Source organism: Narcine bancroftii, chromosome 13, assembly GCF_036971445.1.
Source record: "Narcine bancroftii isolate sNarBan1 chromosome 13, sNarBan1.hap1, whole genome shotgun sequence".
Lineage (NCBI taxonomy): Eukaryota > Metazoa > Chordata > Chondrichthyes > Torpediniformes > Narcinidae > Narcine > Narcine bancroftii.
Window position 1 is genome coordinate 27,008,020 of NC_091481.1, and position 13,665 is coordinate 27,021,684.

At 41.1% G+C, this 13,665-nt stretch overlaps 1 protein-coding gene across 3 annotated transcripts in view; it reads left to right on the top strand.

The window, feature by feature from the left end:
- The window catches only part of LOC138748599 (copine-8), a 276,255-nt gene that overhangs the window by 221,590 nt on the left and 41,000 nt on the right, over positions 1–13,665 (top strand). For all 3 annotated transcript variants that reach the window (XM_069909068.1, XM_069909069.1, XM_069909070.1), the window contains one exon: positions 11,539–11,585. In XM_069909068.1, coding sequence (XP_069765169.1) covers positions 11,539–11,585 — 47 coding nt within the window. The remainder of the gene's footprint in view (positions 1–11,538; positions 11,586–13,665) is intronic.

A 13,665-nucleotide genomic window follows, 5' to 3' on the forward strand; every position in this document is an offset into this window, starting at 1 on the left:
GAGAGGAAGTCAAACAAGTATGAAACAGTAAGAGACATCACCCAAACTTTAGGATTCCAAAATCAACAGTTTAGAAAGAGCATACTGGTGAGCTCAGTAATCTCAAAGGGTTTGGTCTTCCAAGGAAGAGCTCCACTGTTGATGTCAGAGGAATTCTCATCATAATGAGGGAACATCCCCAAACATATGTCCAACAGATCAGAAACACTGTTCAGGAGGCAGGTGTGGATATGTCAATGACTCAGGAACAGAAATACGGAAGGTATATTGTAAGATAAAAAACCATGGCAAAGGAGGTATGCTTTGGATCTTGGTCAGTTCCTCTTCGTCTTCCCACTTTGCTCTTGCCACCACTCTGATACAGGTTAATCTTGGTCTCATCTGTCCACAAGACCTTTTTCCAGAATTCTGCAGGCTCTTGTAAATACTTGCCAAACTGTCATCTCTGGCCATTCTTTCTGTGGTTTGCATCTTGGAGTGTAGCCTCTGTATTTCAATGCCTGATGAAAGCAAATCCATCAAAAACACCAGTGCTCACAGCTCCAAATTAATGATTTTTCTTTTTCACTTTCTTCTTTCGATTTAGCACCTAGAAGATTTTTTTTAAAAGTGAAATCGCATTCATAAGTTTGTTAATTAGATCAAGTACAATAAATCTATAAAGGGGTGGGAAGGGGGGGGGAAGGGGGAAATGCCACTGTGTATATTTAATGAGAAACGTTTGCACATATTTTGATTGATATGGTTCACAGTGTGAAAATCTTTAATAAAAAAATTTTTTTTAAAGTACAATAAATCTATATAAATGCAAAAAAAAAATACCTTCAGCATTCAAAACTGGCAAAAATCTATCTATAACAAATAAATGTAACTAGATTTTTAATTCTGTTTTAAATGATGTTCTTAACTCAAAATATACTGTGGCCCCATTATAACACTATCATTCTGGTCCAAAAAAAGAAGGGTCGTGCTAAATCTGGGTTCAAGAAAATCAGCATTTTTAAGAGCATTCAAAAATATTAGCAATCATCATTCATTTACAGTTTATTTCTTTAAAAAGTGAAAGAGTGTTCTTTGCTTAAACGTAGTATGTCGCTGGCTGTGAGCAAAACATGGAATGCTTCTGAGTTGAAGGATTTTTATCTGATCCACCTCCTGGGTCTGCAGCCCAAGATTCCAGTTTTGGTGTTTCTTTTTTTTTCATTTTACTGCCAAAGATCTTGAAAAGATATGAGATGCTGTAAGATCCGTTCAGTTATTCCAGCCTCTTGACTTGATAGAGAAGATTTTGCATGTGTCTGTGGCAGATGTGAATGCATGGAACAGGTGCAAGAGCACTGGAAAATTGGACATAACAGCCTTAAGCATGTTTTCCAGTCAGTTGCTGCTTCCTGTGAATTTCTAGACAGCTGGATTTCATGCGCAAGAGTGCTTACATAAAGTTTCCTCTTGAGTGCACCCAGAACACATCTAGAAACATAGAAGATAGGAGCAGGAGTAGGTCATTTGACCCTTCGAGCCTGCTCCGCCATTCAACGAGATCATGGCTGATCTGTCTTTGTCCCAAATATTGTGGAGGGCATTAATTTCAGTACCCCGTCCCCGCCTTCTCTCCGTAACCTTTCTACACAAAGTGCAAATGTATTTTATCAACTTGGGGGCTTATTTGACTCCCATCCCTACTCACACTTGACCATTATGAAATGAAGGGCTTGGAAACGTGCACTCCTTGAAATACTACAAATGGGTAACATCTAAGTCATTGAGAAGTACAGCATGGAACAGGCCATTCAGCCCACCTCATCCATGGTGTCCAGTGGGCACACACATCCCCACTGATCCTATTAGCTAGCTCTTTGCCCACACCTTTCGATGTCGAAGCAATTAATCCAGAGATAATTTAAAAGTTGTCCGAGACTCTGGCTTCACCACTCTTTCAGGCAGTGCATTGCAGGTTCTTACCACACTCTGGGTGAAAAATGTTCCCTTCATATCCCCTCATAAGTTCAAGTTTATTATCATCCAATTGTACAAGTACAACCCAATGAAATAGCATTCTCTGGTCCTTAGTGCAAAAACATGCTAACATACATACAGACAGACATAAGACGAACAATACATATGCAGTCCATATATACATATATGAAAGTAAATCAATATTGTTAAATAGAATCTCGGAGGGTTTGTAAGAGCAATTCATCAGTCGTTCAGCATTCTCACTGCCTGTGGAAAGAAGCTGTTTCTCAGCCTGGTGATTTTGGCTCTGATATTGAGGGGAATATGCATCTAGTGGTGAGATCACAAAGTAGGTTGTGGAAATGGCGGAGGAGGATGTGTTGGTTGCGGAGGCTGGTGGGGTGGTAGGTGAGGACAAGAGGACATCTCTGATTATCTGACATGGAAGCCCACTTTCTGGGTACAGATGCAATGGATACAGAGGAATTGAGAGGATGGAATGGAATCCTTACATAGGACAGGGTGGAAAGAGGAGTAGTCAAGGTAGCTGTGGGAGTTAGTGGGTTTGTAGAGTATGTCTATAGAGAGTTTTCCTCCTGAGATGGAGACAGAGAGATCAAGAAAAGGGAGAATATTGCTGGAGATGGACCAGTGAATTTGAGGTTGGGATGGAAATTGGCAGCCAAGTGGATGAAGTCAACGAGTTCATCATGGGTACATGAGGCAGCACCAAAGTAGTCATCGATGTCGTGGAGGAAGAGTTGAGGGGTCTTGTCTTTGTAAGCTTGTAGCATGATTGTTCCACGTAATCAACAAAAGGGAAGGCATAGGTGGGGCTCATGTGGGTACCCATGGGTACCCTTTAAACCTGGAGAAAGTTGGATGAGTCAAAGGAGAAATGATTGAGGGTGAGGACAAGTTCTGCCAACTGGAGGATGGTGGTGATGGAGAGGAACTGTTTAGGTCTATTGTCCAGAAAGAAACAAAGGGTTTTGAGGCCTTCAGTATGTGGGATGGAGGTGTAGAGCGACTAGATGTGCAGGTAAACATGAGGAAAATGAGTTCAGGGAACTGGAAGGTGTTGAAGTGATGGAGGGCATGTGAAGTGTCCCGGATGTATGACTAAGGGGGACAAGACAGAGTTGAGGTAAGCAAAGATCAATTCTGGGGCAGCAGAATGCTGACACGATGGGTCTGCCGGTACAATTGGGTTTGTTGATCTTGGGTAGGAGGTAGAAACGGGCGGTGCGGGGTTGGAAAACAGTAAGTTTGGATATTCTGTGACCTCCCTTTTCAACACTTACCTACACTTTTTGTATGAGTCTTTTAGTTCCTGGTCCCTGCTACGTGATTCCTTTTTTCTCGATAATAAATCTTAAATAACCTTCAATGTCCATGGATCCCTGAACTTGTTATTCCTGGCTTTATTCTCACAGGAACATGCTGTACCTGAACTCTTTCTCATGTGACTGCTTCACACTGTGTAGATGCATACTTGCCTGCATGTAATGTTCCCAGTCAACCATGGCCAAATTTTGTCTTATTCTGTGTCTTTAGAGCTTCAAAGGCAAAGATTTTCTATAACATTACTTTAAATAAAGGGAAGCATATTGAAACAAGTCATTACATCACTTTCCCTGCTCAGTAATTATAAGTAGCCGTCGATCTATGAGAGAGTAGATTGTAGCCTATCAGTGATGCAAATGAACTGTTGTTTCTTTGGTTTCATTTCTGATCAAATTGAATGAGCTCACCTTTCCCTCTCATGAATTCCAATGGATCACACCTTCTATCTACCATTATCTCTTTCCAATCACTTATTCCTCTCGACATAATTTACCTTTTAACTATGACTAATGTTGTCCACAAGCTGGAACTCACAACTTCCTACTTCTTTATCTGTTATTGTTAGCAGGTGAGGCTCTACCACAGATCACTAAGTAACTCATCCTGGTCACGACTGAACCTTTTAACTCCACCCTGCAAGCTCGCGTTGAAAGTCATCTCTTGTAAGGAACCTTTTCTGGGATGCCTTCTTGGAGTAAATCATCCATAGGTGTTTCTCTTTCCACTGTCCTAATGAACTCTTCAAAACAAAAATATTCCAGTATTCAAACTACTCTTTTTCCCATGTGGTGGTTTGGTTTGGTAACTCAAGTGTTCAGGAACACAGAAGACTTCAGGAAGTAGCATACCTAGCCAAGTCCATTATAGGCACTTACCTCCTATCCTTTGGAGATGTCTGTGTGAGACACAGGCTCATCATAAAAGGACCTCCATCAGGGTGGTACGACCTCTTCTTGCTGCTACTTTCAGGTAGCAGCCTGGTCCAGCACTCTAGGTTCAAGTAGTTTTTATCCAACAGCTATCAGGCTCTTAAACCTCTTGTCATATCCACCCGACACCTAAACATAAACTAGTCCAATAGGACCAAAAAATGTGTTTGGATTATTGAAACATCACTTTTTTTGTACCAACGGAAAATGCAATTATTTATCTGTGTATCTTTTTATATTTATTAGCCATTTTTCTCTCTAGGAAAATTAAATTACCACTACAGGCAGTTCCCTGGATCTGTCTGTAAGCTGAATTTGTACATCAGGCAGAACAGGTAGTTACAGTTCTTATTTAGATTTTGTGAGGTAACAGTATGTTTATGCATCGAATGGAAGCACAATGGTCATGTGCATTTATGCGCACGTGCAAATTGGGGGACCGCCCATTTAGAAGTATGAGTTGTTCCTAACCCGGTTGTTCGTAACCCAGGGGCTGCTTGTAATTGTGGTAAGTTGATGCATACTTATTGTAGTTGGTGCATCTCACATACATGTTTGGCTACAGAAAGTAAGAATCTCGGTGCATTGTACTATGCATTGTACAATAAGTTTACTCACATTCATTCTAATCCTCTTCAATCAAATGGTACTTTCCCAAGTGCTCAGTGATGGATTCCTGCAATTTCCTTCGAGTCAGGCAGTGACCTGATTTCTTTTTGCCTTCCCTCTTAAATGTGTGACTCTTGAAATTTTCCAATCCAAAAGTTAATTTTAGAATCTGTATCACTGAAAAATAATGACATATTTTAGTCCCTTTCCCATGGCAAAGGCTGTCAGAATTCTGATGCTGATCTGTCCGTTTTGTCCCTTATTTCCCTTCTTCCCACTGTTTTAAATATAATTATCACTGTTCATACTCTTGACCTATTTCAGGTTTGCTTATTCTGTTCTATTCCAATTGTCAGATATGAAAATGATTGCAAAATGCAGGTTTCCCTCTGATTTTGGTGCATCGATTATATTTTCCTTTCCCACTTTATCAAGTCATGTTTATTTTCTATGTCTGTCTCTATGTATAAACAGATGAACCTGCTTTTCTCCAGACCACAGTGTACATGTATACACACACAAAATAATCAGAAATATATAATGTAATATAAAAAGGTGTAAATATTTTAGAATGATTTAATTGGTTGCAGGATACCGTTCATCAATCTTGCAGCCTGCGGGAAGAAGCTATTTCCCAGCCTGGCAGGCCTAATTTTGATGCTCCTGTACACCCTTCCTGATTGTAATATATTCAGAAGACCCCATACTGTTAGATTCATTGCTCAGGGCAAGTTTTGTGTTGTATTTCTTTTTGTTTTGCCTTTTATTTGTCTGGTCATTGTCATTTGTCACTTGTTTTGGCATGCCCATGATGTCTCAGAATGAAAATGGCCTGGGCCTTGGGTTTGTGGCCTTCAACATTGATTTACATATTGTAAATACAGCCACTCAGGAACCCAAAGAATTATCATGAAGATTACACACTAGTTCTTACTGATTTAAGAACAAATAAAAGGATGTGGAATTCAACCCTTTGCACTAGTACAATTAGACTGAAAATACGTTCCTTGGAACAAAGAAGATTTAGTTGGGGGTTTATGACATAATGATTGGAATAGGAAGGTGAAACTGTGGGAAGCTGTTCCATGAGCCAAGCATTCAAGGACCAGGGAGCTCAGATTTGGATGTAGGAGCAAGATATCTTTTAATGGAGTGAATTTTTATGGGCAGGGTCGTTGCCTGTAAGAATGGTGGAATAGGAATAAGGGCTTTCAAAAAGAAATTGGGGGAATAAATTGGAGGGCTGTGGTGAAAGAACAGAGGAGTGGAACTGCAGTGGGATGAACGTCATCTCATGCTGTCTCATTTCAAGGGTTCAATTACTGACCAAGGGAGCAATAGCATCACCGAGCAGGGAAATAAGCTTTTTGTCGTAGTGACTCGGAACGCATTTCCAGTATTCCTGCAACAATCCCAATGTTATTCTTCTCTTATTCCTATACACACTAATCTGCATGTTTTGGGAGACTCGAGGAAACCCATAAGTAGAACATACAAACCACGCAGATAGCATGGGAGGTCAAAATTGAATTATGTGGCAGCAGCCCTATAAGGTGCACCACAGTCCTGCTTGTCACCAACCCTCATGAACAAGGTCTGAAGCACTGTTGCAATGAAGACATCGTGGATTGTAATATCTGATCTTGTCCTACTCTAATACAGGTACCACCATATCTCCATTCAACTGCAGGTTGAAAGTCTGTAATGATGGTGCTGTCAGCATTTTTGCCAGATGAGAAAAGCAGGGAATAGCATTTACACCTGAATCCTTTTTTGGATTTGCAGAAAAGAATATCACCTCACATAATTATTTCACAGATAATTTCATATGTGATATTTCTTGTTTTGTTGTTCTATTATAACCTATGAATGAATACTCATAACATGATGGATTTATCAGATCAGATGCTATTTATGTAATAAAACTGAAATGTAATATTACACAAATTTGCCATAAAGCAGACAAAGATTTGCCATTAGCATTGCCTGGCACCCCTTAGTCAGAGAAAGAGAAACAAAAGAGAGTCATCTCAAAGTCGATGAGTGTCTGTAGATTTGTCTCCAGTACTCCCACAGCCACACAAGACTCCAGTTCAGTTCAAGCCCAGATCCAATCCTCCAACACGTTGAGGAAGCCTTCTGGACCCAGGGCCCTCCGGGAGCCCACCTTGCCCTCAGCACCTTCTAGAACCCCCGGTTCTGATACCTGGTTCTCATGAGCCAGTCTCCAGCAGCCTGGTGTAAGGTCTTTGATCTCAAGTTGCCTGCAGCCTCTGTGGGTTCCTTGCCTGGAAGTCACCAACAGCCCATCAGTGCTCTATGGTTAGTAAGGGATTACTTAAGGTGGTATGTGAGTGGAGAGTAAAAGTAAACCACTGATTTAGATCATGTAATATAACATTTTCCTGCTTGTCCTCCAGGTAACTTCAAGTAACCCAGACATAATGCTTAAATCTCATATGGTTTCAGCAAATGCTGGCCAGAAACCAGCACTGAAGTAACTACATATGAGGGACAACAATAAAGAAGCAAAAATAAGTTTCTGAACATTAAGAACTTATTTTCTCAATAAACAGTCTGGGGTTTCAAGGGTGTGTATAAGAGATCATTCTTTCACGATCAGGGTTGTATTGCAACTAGCCTGATAGCTCATTAGCCTATTGTACAAGCCTTATCATTTTCTTTTGACAAAGCTGTCAGAGGGCAAAATTGATCTGATTTGCCATCAGACTATAGTTTGACACCCCCCCCCCCCCGACCCTGCTCCATCTTGTTTTCAATTTCACTGTCCATTGGGCCAATAGATCTGTTGATTTTAGAATTTTCCCCATCTTCTATCAGAAGTTCAGCCTTGTTTATTGTGCCATGTTTTTACCTCCTGATGTTTTAATGGAATTGTTTTCATATATCTTGACCCACTTTCAAATTCATGGGCTGAAATTCTCATTGTTCATGGGCTTCAGTAGAGTTTGGCTGGGGCATGCTCTGGAGACCACATGCTATGTACTGTACCTGGGTCCTCTGTGAATACATGAAAAATGTTTTAAATATATCTAAGAGAATGCAGTCAATCAATTGCAAAGGCGTTCAAGGTCTTTTTTTTTAATTCCTTAGGTTTAAACACGATCCAGCTAAGTGTTGCTCTTGTCCACATAATAAAAATGGATTAGATCATGCAATTTTGACATTTGTCTAGCATTTAAAATTCCAGCGAAGAATTGTGAAAACAGCAGGAGGGTGTGTGGATCTGTTGGAGAGGTTTTTAAGGATCTTGCATCAATGAGCAATTGTTACTTGAACAGAAAGGTTAGGCTCATCCCTATAAATATTTTTAGCTCATTTCAGCATACACCCTCCTCAGGGAGGTTTTACACCAATTAAGTGCAAGGCATAAACTTCTATGTGATTTTTTTTTAAATTTTCAACTAAAAAGATGCAGAAGCAATCACAGTCTGGTGTGTTTTATTTTCTAATCATTGATCTTTTTTCCTATATCTCATGATATGGAAGAGTGCTGTTTAATCTCTGTATTTTCTAGCTCAGATATGAAAAATCATTTTCATTTGCTGGTATACAGTTTAAGTTAAATTACATAAAATTGGTTTGACCATAATTTTAGTCCATGCTCATTTAATATCTCCAGATCTGTCAATATCACCTGGTGAAAATTATCTTAAACATAGTAGCTTAAATAGCAAATGTTGATTGTGGAGGTTTGGTATGACATCAGAAACACTGGGCAATTTCTACAGACGTGTGGTGGAAAGTGTGCCTACTGGCTGCATCATGCTCTAGTATGGGGACACCAATACCCCTGACCACAAGACGCAGCCCAGGACATCACGGGCAAAACCCACCTCACCATCAAGAACATCTACAGGGAATGCTGCCCACCAGGTTCAAGGACAGCTGCTACCCCTCCACCATCGGACTCCTCAATGATAAACTCAATCAGGGGCTCATTTGAGGATTCACACTTTTGCAGTTTGATCTTTTTTCCTCTCTGTATTGCACCAGCAGTTTGTTTACATTTATTTACATGTCTACGTTGCATACAGTTTCTTTTGCACTAGCAGTAAATAGTAATTCTGCCTCGCCCACAGGAAAAAAAGAATCTCAGGGTTGTATGAGATGTCATATATGTACTCTGACAAAAAAAATCTGAAATCTGATTGTTTTCTTTGGCCCAAACTAGAAGGCGATAAAATAATTTATGAAATAATGGGAAGAATAATCAAAATAGAACATATGCAGTGATGTTGGGGGTGGGGGGCGTTGAGGACTGCAGAGGAACAAAGAGAGATCTTGGAATTATGGTTCATCGTTCTTTGAAATTGGATTCTCACGTAGATAGGGTGGTGAAGAAGACTTTTGGTATGCTGGCCTTCATAAATCATAGGATAGAATATTGGAACTGGGAGGTGATGTTGAGACTGTTCAAAGCATTGGTGAGGCCAAGTTTGGAATACTGTGTGCAGTTCTGGTCTCAAAATTATAGGAAGGATATCAATAAGGTAGAGAGGGTAGAGAGAAGATTTACTAAAATGTTGCCTGGATTGCAGTATCTTGAATACAGAGAAAGACTGAGTAGACTGGGATTTTATTCGTTGGAATGTAGAAGGTTGAGAGGGGATTTGATAGAGGTATTTAAAATTATGAAGGGAGTAGATGTGAATAGGCTCTTTCCCCTGAGGGTAGGGGAGATTGGAACAAGGGGTCATAAGTTAAGGGTGAGGAGGAAAAACTTTAGGAGTAATATAAGAGGATGCTTCTTCACTCAGAAAGTGGTGGCTGAGTGGAATGATCTTCCGGAAGAGGTAGTTGTGGCAGGGTCAATTCTGTCATTTAAGAAGAAGTTAGATGAGTACATGGATGTGAGGGGGTTGGAGGGTTATGGGCAGGGAGCAGGTAGGTGGTACTAGTGGAGTTCATTTAAATCGGCATGGATTAGAAGGGCAGATATGGCCTGTTTCCGTACAGAAATTGTTATATGGTTACTCTTGGTGCCTGCCACATTGACCACCGCCAGTGGGCTGATATCGCCTCAAACCGTGCATCTTGGTGCCTCACAGTTCGGCGGGCAGCAACCTCCTTTGAAGAAGACCGCAGAGCCCACCTCACTGACAAAAGACAAAGAAGGAAAAACCCAACCAACCAATTTTCCCTTGCAACCGCTGCAACCGTGTCTGCCTGTCCTGCATCGGACTTGTCAGCCACAAACGAGCCTGCAGCTGACGTGGACTTTGCCCCTCCATAAATCTTCGTCCGCGAAGCCAAGCCAAAGAAAAACTCTTGTATCTTTTTGTGTTGCATAAATAACTCCATATTATAATTTAATTTGAGGAAGAATATTGTTCCCAATAAATGTTATCTTGCATTGGAGTGAAGGGAAGGCCAACAAAGGGTTGTCAGCATTTGGAACTAACATATAGTCATTGTTGTGGAGGCCGAGGCTCGTGTTATTCATTAACTTTTTGGATGGGTTGATTTTTTTGGACAGATGAGATGCGATCCATTCACATCTCTACATGCACTGGAATATCTAAAAATAGAACAGGAATAGGAGCAAAAACTTGTATGAAATAGAGGCACCAAGTTCCTGCTTATTCTGATTGTTGATAATCAGCTTTAATTGTGGTAGCCAGAGATTTTGTCCAAAAATAGGCTGAACTTAATGGTGACGAAATGGCAGTTAGTCTCCCCGCTTTTACCGTTGCTTGCCAAGTGAGAAGTATTTTAGGAGGCTCCCATTTCAGGGATCTTCAACTGCACACTGGAATCTGGAGCAAGAGCAAAAAATGATTCATATTCACTATGTCATGCATTGTCTGGGAGAGGTAAACGGTATTAGCATTTCAAGTCTTCTTTCATTCTCAATACCTCTGGCTTGTGGTTTTAAAATGATTTTGGTGTCCCTTTCAGTCCAATGTCCAAACCTCTTGAGCTGACTTTTTAGTTACAAGTTTTCTTTCCAATTGAAGCTCCTTTCCCTTATTTTCAACTGTGTTGTTGTTACCTTAAAGCAGGAGGAAATTAGTAGTTTCACACTCGGGACAAGATTGAGATGAAGTGCCTTGAACCATGAAGGTCTTCATAAAGATGATAATGGATTTGGGAATGTAAATAGAGAGATTAGAAGAGGGAATGGAGAATTTAGGTAAGATAGATAATACCCTGGTATCTGGCGCCTATGCCGAATAAGTGTATTTTCTGGTTGCTTGAGACTTTTACCAGGCTTATTAATACACCTAAGAATAAACAGTTTTAAAAGACAAAAATACTATACTGCACTTACCATCACAAGTAGAGCTTTAGAGCCTGCTTGTTGTTTAAGTGCATGTGATTGGTGGATTGGCGAACTAACAGCAAGGCATGCCAACTTAAAACTTGCATTTTCTTTTTGCCGGTTGCTTGAGTTCTGGAATACCATGGGCTTTCCTCTGGTTACAGGTCTTGCTGTATTAATAACTGCCTCTTTTGGCATGAGAGGTATGATGAGAGCATATCTTGTGGATACTTGTAATGGGAGACGAATAGATGACTGTCTGGCTTGATTCCAATTGTTGCCTTGTTCCTGTCAAATCATATGAAAATGGCCTGTGTCACAATACACTAGATATATTTAAAATGTCAAGTCTGAATAATTTTATTCTGACAATTTTAATATAATTATGCAATGTTTACTTATCTCTTTTAGAACACAGATCAATTTCACAGTGGCCATTGATTTTACTGCATCCAACGGTAAGTAGAGTAATCCCACATATTAAGTCTGAAATCTTATATTGATCTTCAAAGTCAGTTAATTACCTATTAGAAATTATTGTTGATCAAAAATTTTTCACAAAGTTATATTAGCATTTTGGTACCAGAAAAGCTAACTTTTCATCATGGCAACTATTTGTTGTCAGGTGATTGTTTTAATTTGAAGACAGCTACTTCTTGAAATATCTCTGACAGGTATAAATAGAAAAAGGGCCAAGCATTCAGGGCACATTAACACCAAGCAGTCTGTGGTTGTTTTATGTATGAAGGATTACTTAGAAACTGTAGAAGTGGGTACAATTATGACTTTCAAAAGACATGCATGGATAGGAAGGGATTGGAAGTTCAGGGAATGTGCCCACTTAACATCCATGATACCTTCTGTAAAATTGGACATTATGCGATGCGGACGTAGTGCAAACACCATATTATATAGTTAAGAAAGCTATATGGGATACTGTAGTGTTCCTGTAAACTTTTTATTTGTTAGTAGGGATCAGTGTGGATACCGACACGGGGCTGTGGGGAGAGAGTGGGGAAGTGGGATCAGTGTGAGACCAACAAGAGGCTGTGGGATCATTGTGGGGATTGACACGGGGCTGTGGGAAGAAAGCGGGGCAGTGGGATTAGTTGGGACTTAGCGGGGCAGTGGGATCGGTTGGAACTTAACGGGGCAGTGGGATTGGTTGGGACCTAGCGGGGCACTGGGATCGGTTGGGACCTAGCGGGGCAGTGGGATCGGTTGGGACTTAGCGAGGCTGTGGGGAAAAGGTAGGTCAGTGGGATCAGTGTGGGGACTGACACGGGGCTGTGGGGAGAGAGCGGGGCAGTGGGATCAGTGTGAGGACCAACACGGGGCTGTGGGATCAATGTGGGGATCGACACAGGGCTGTGGAGAGAGAGCATGGGGTAGTGGGATTAGTTGGGACTTAGCGGGATATTGGGATTGGTTGGGACTTAGCGGGCCAGTGGGATCGGTTGGGACTTATCAAAGCAGTGGGATCGGTTGTGACCTAGCGGGGCAGTGGGATCGGTTGGGACTTAGCAAGGCTGTGGGGATAAAGTAGGGCAGTGGGATCAGTGTGGGGACTGACATGGGGCTGTGGGATCAATGTGGGGATCGACACAGGGCTGTGGAGAGAGAGCATGGGGCAGTGGGATTAGTTGGGACTGATACAGGGCTGTGGGGAGAGCATGGGGCAGTGGGATTAGTTGGGAATGATAGAGAGCTGTGGAGAGGGAGCAGGCAGTGGGATTACTTGGGACTGATAAAGGGCTGTGGAGTGCAGGCAGTGGGATTAGCTGGGACTGATACAGGTCTGTGGGGAGAGCATGGCGATCAGTTTGAATATACAGTATACAATTTCCTATTGATAGCGAACACTTTTTCTAAATTGCTGTGGACTAGCTTGCGGTACCTGAATAAATATGGGACCACGGACGTTTGGCAGTCAAACATTGCCCAAATGGACATGAAGCGGCACAAACCTGTATAAGTATTGAATACGGTCAAGTGGAACAAGCCCTGAGTGCCAACCTGGTCATCTTGGAGGAGGTGGGCTGAATGGCCTGTTCCACACAGTGTGAATCCATGATGTTAGTTTTTCAAAACTGCATTCACTTAAATTAGTAGCAAAATCAAATAAATAAACATATCTGATTTATATGCTCAACTCGAACATTTAGTGGACATGTATACTAAACATCAAAAATAACTTCATTAATATCAAAATTAAAATCAGAGAATGGTATCAATGATTGAGCCCATCGATACTATCCCTGAATGTTAATTCATTTTATTTACTCTCTTGCACCACTTGCTTCCTCTGAACCTTTGAATTCTTCGTTGGTCTCATTGTTTTATGGACCACTTCCACTGTACGTTTACAGAGTTGCACATTTTTTTCCAGAATCCATTTCCGATTTCAGGGAGAGAGAGAGAAAGGGGAGTTGAACAGAAAGGACTCTTAACATCACATTGAGAAAGATGTACCCTCCCACAATTCGAGCAGGAATCAAAATGTGGGCTGTCCCAGGTTTGCCATTTTGGGATAGGGGT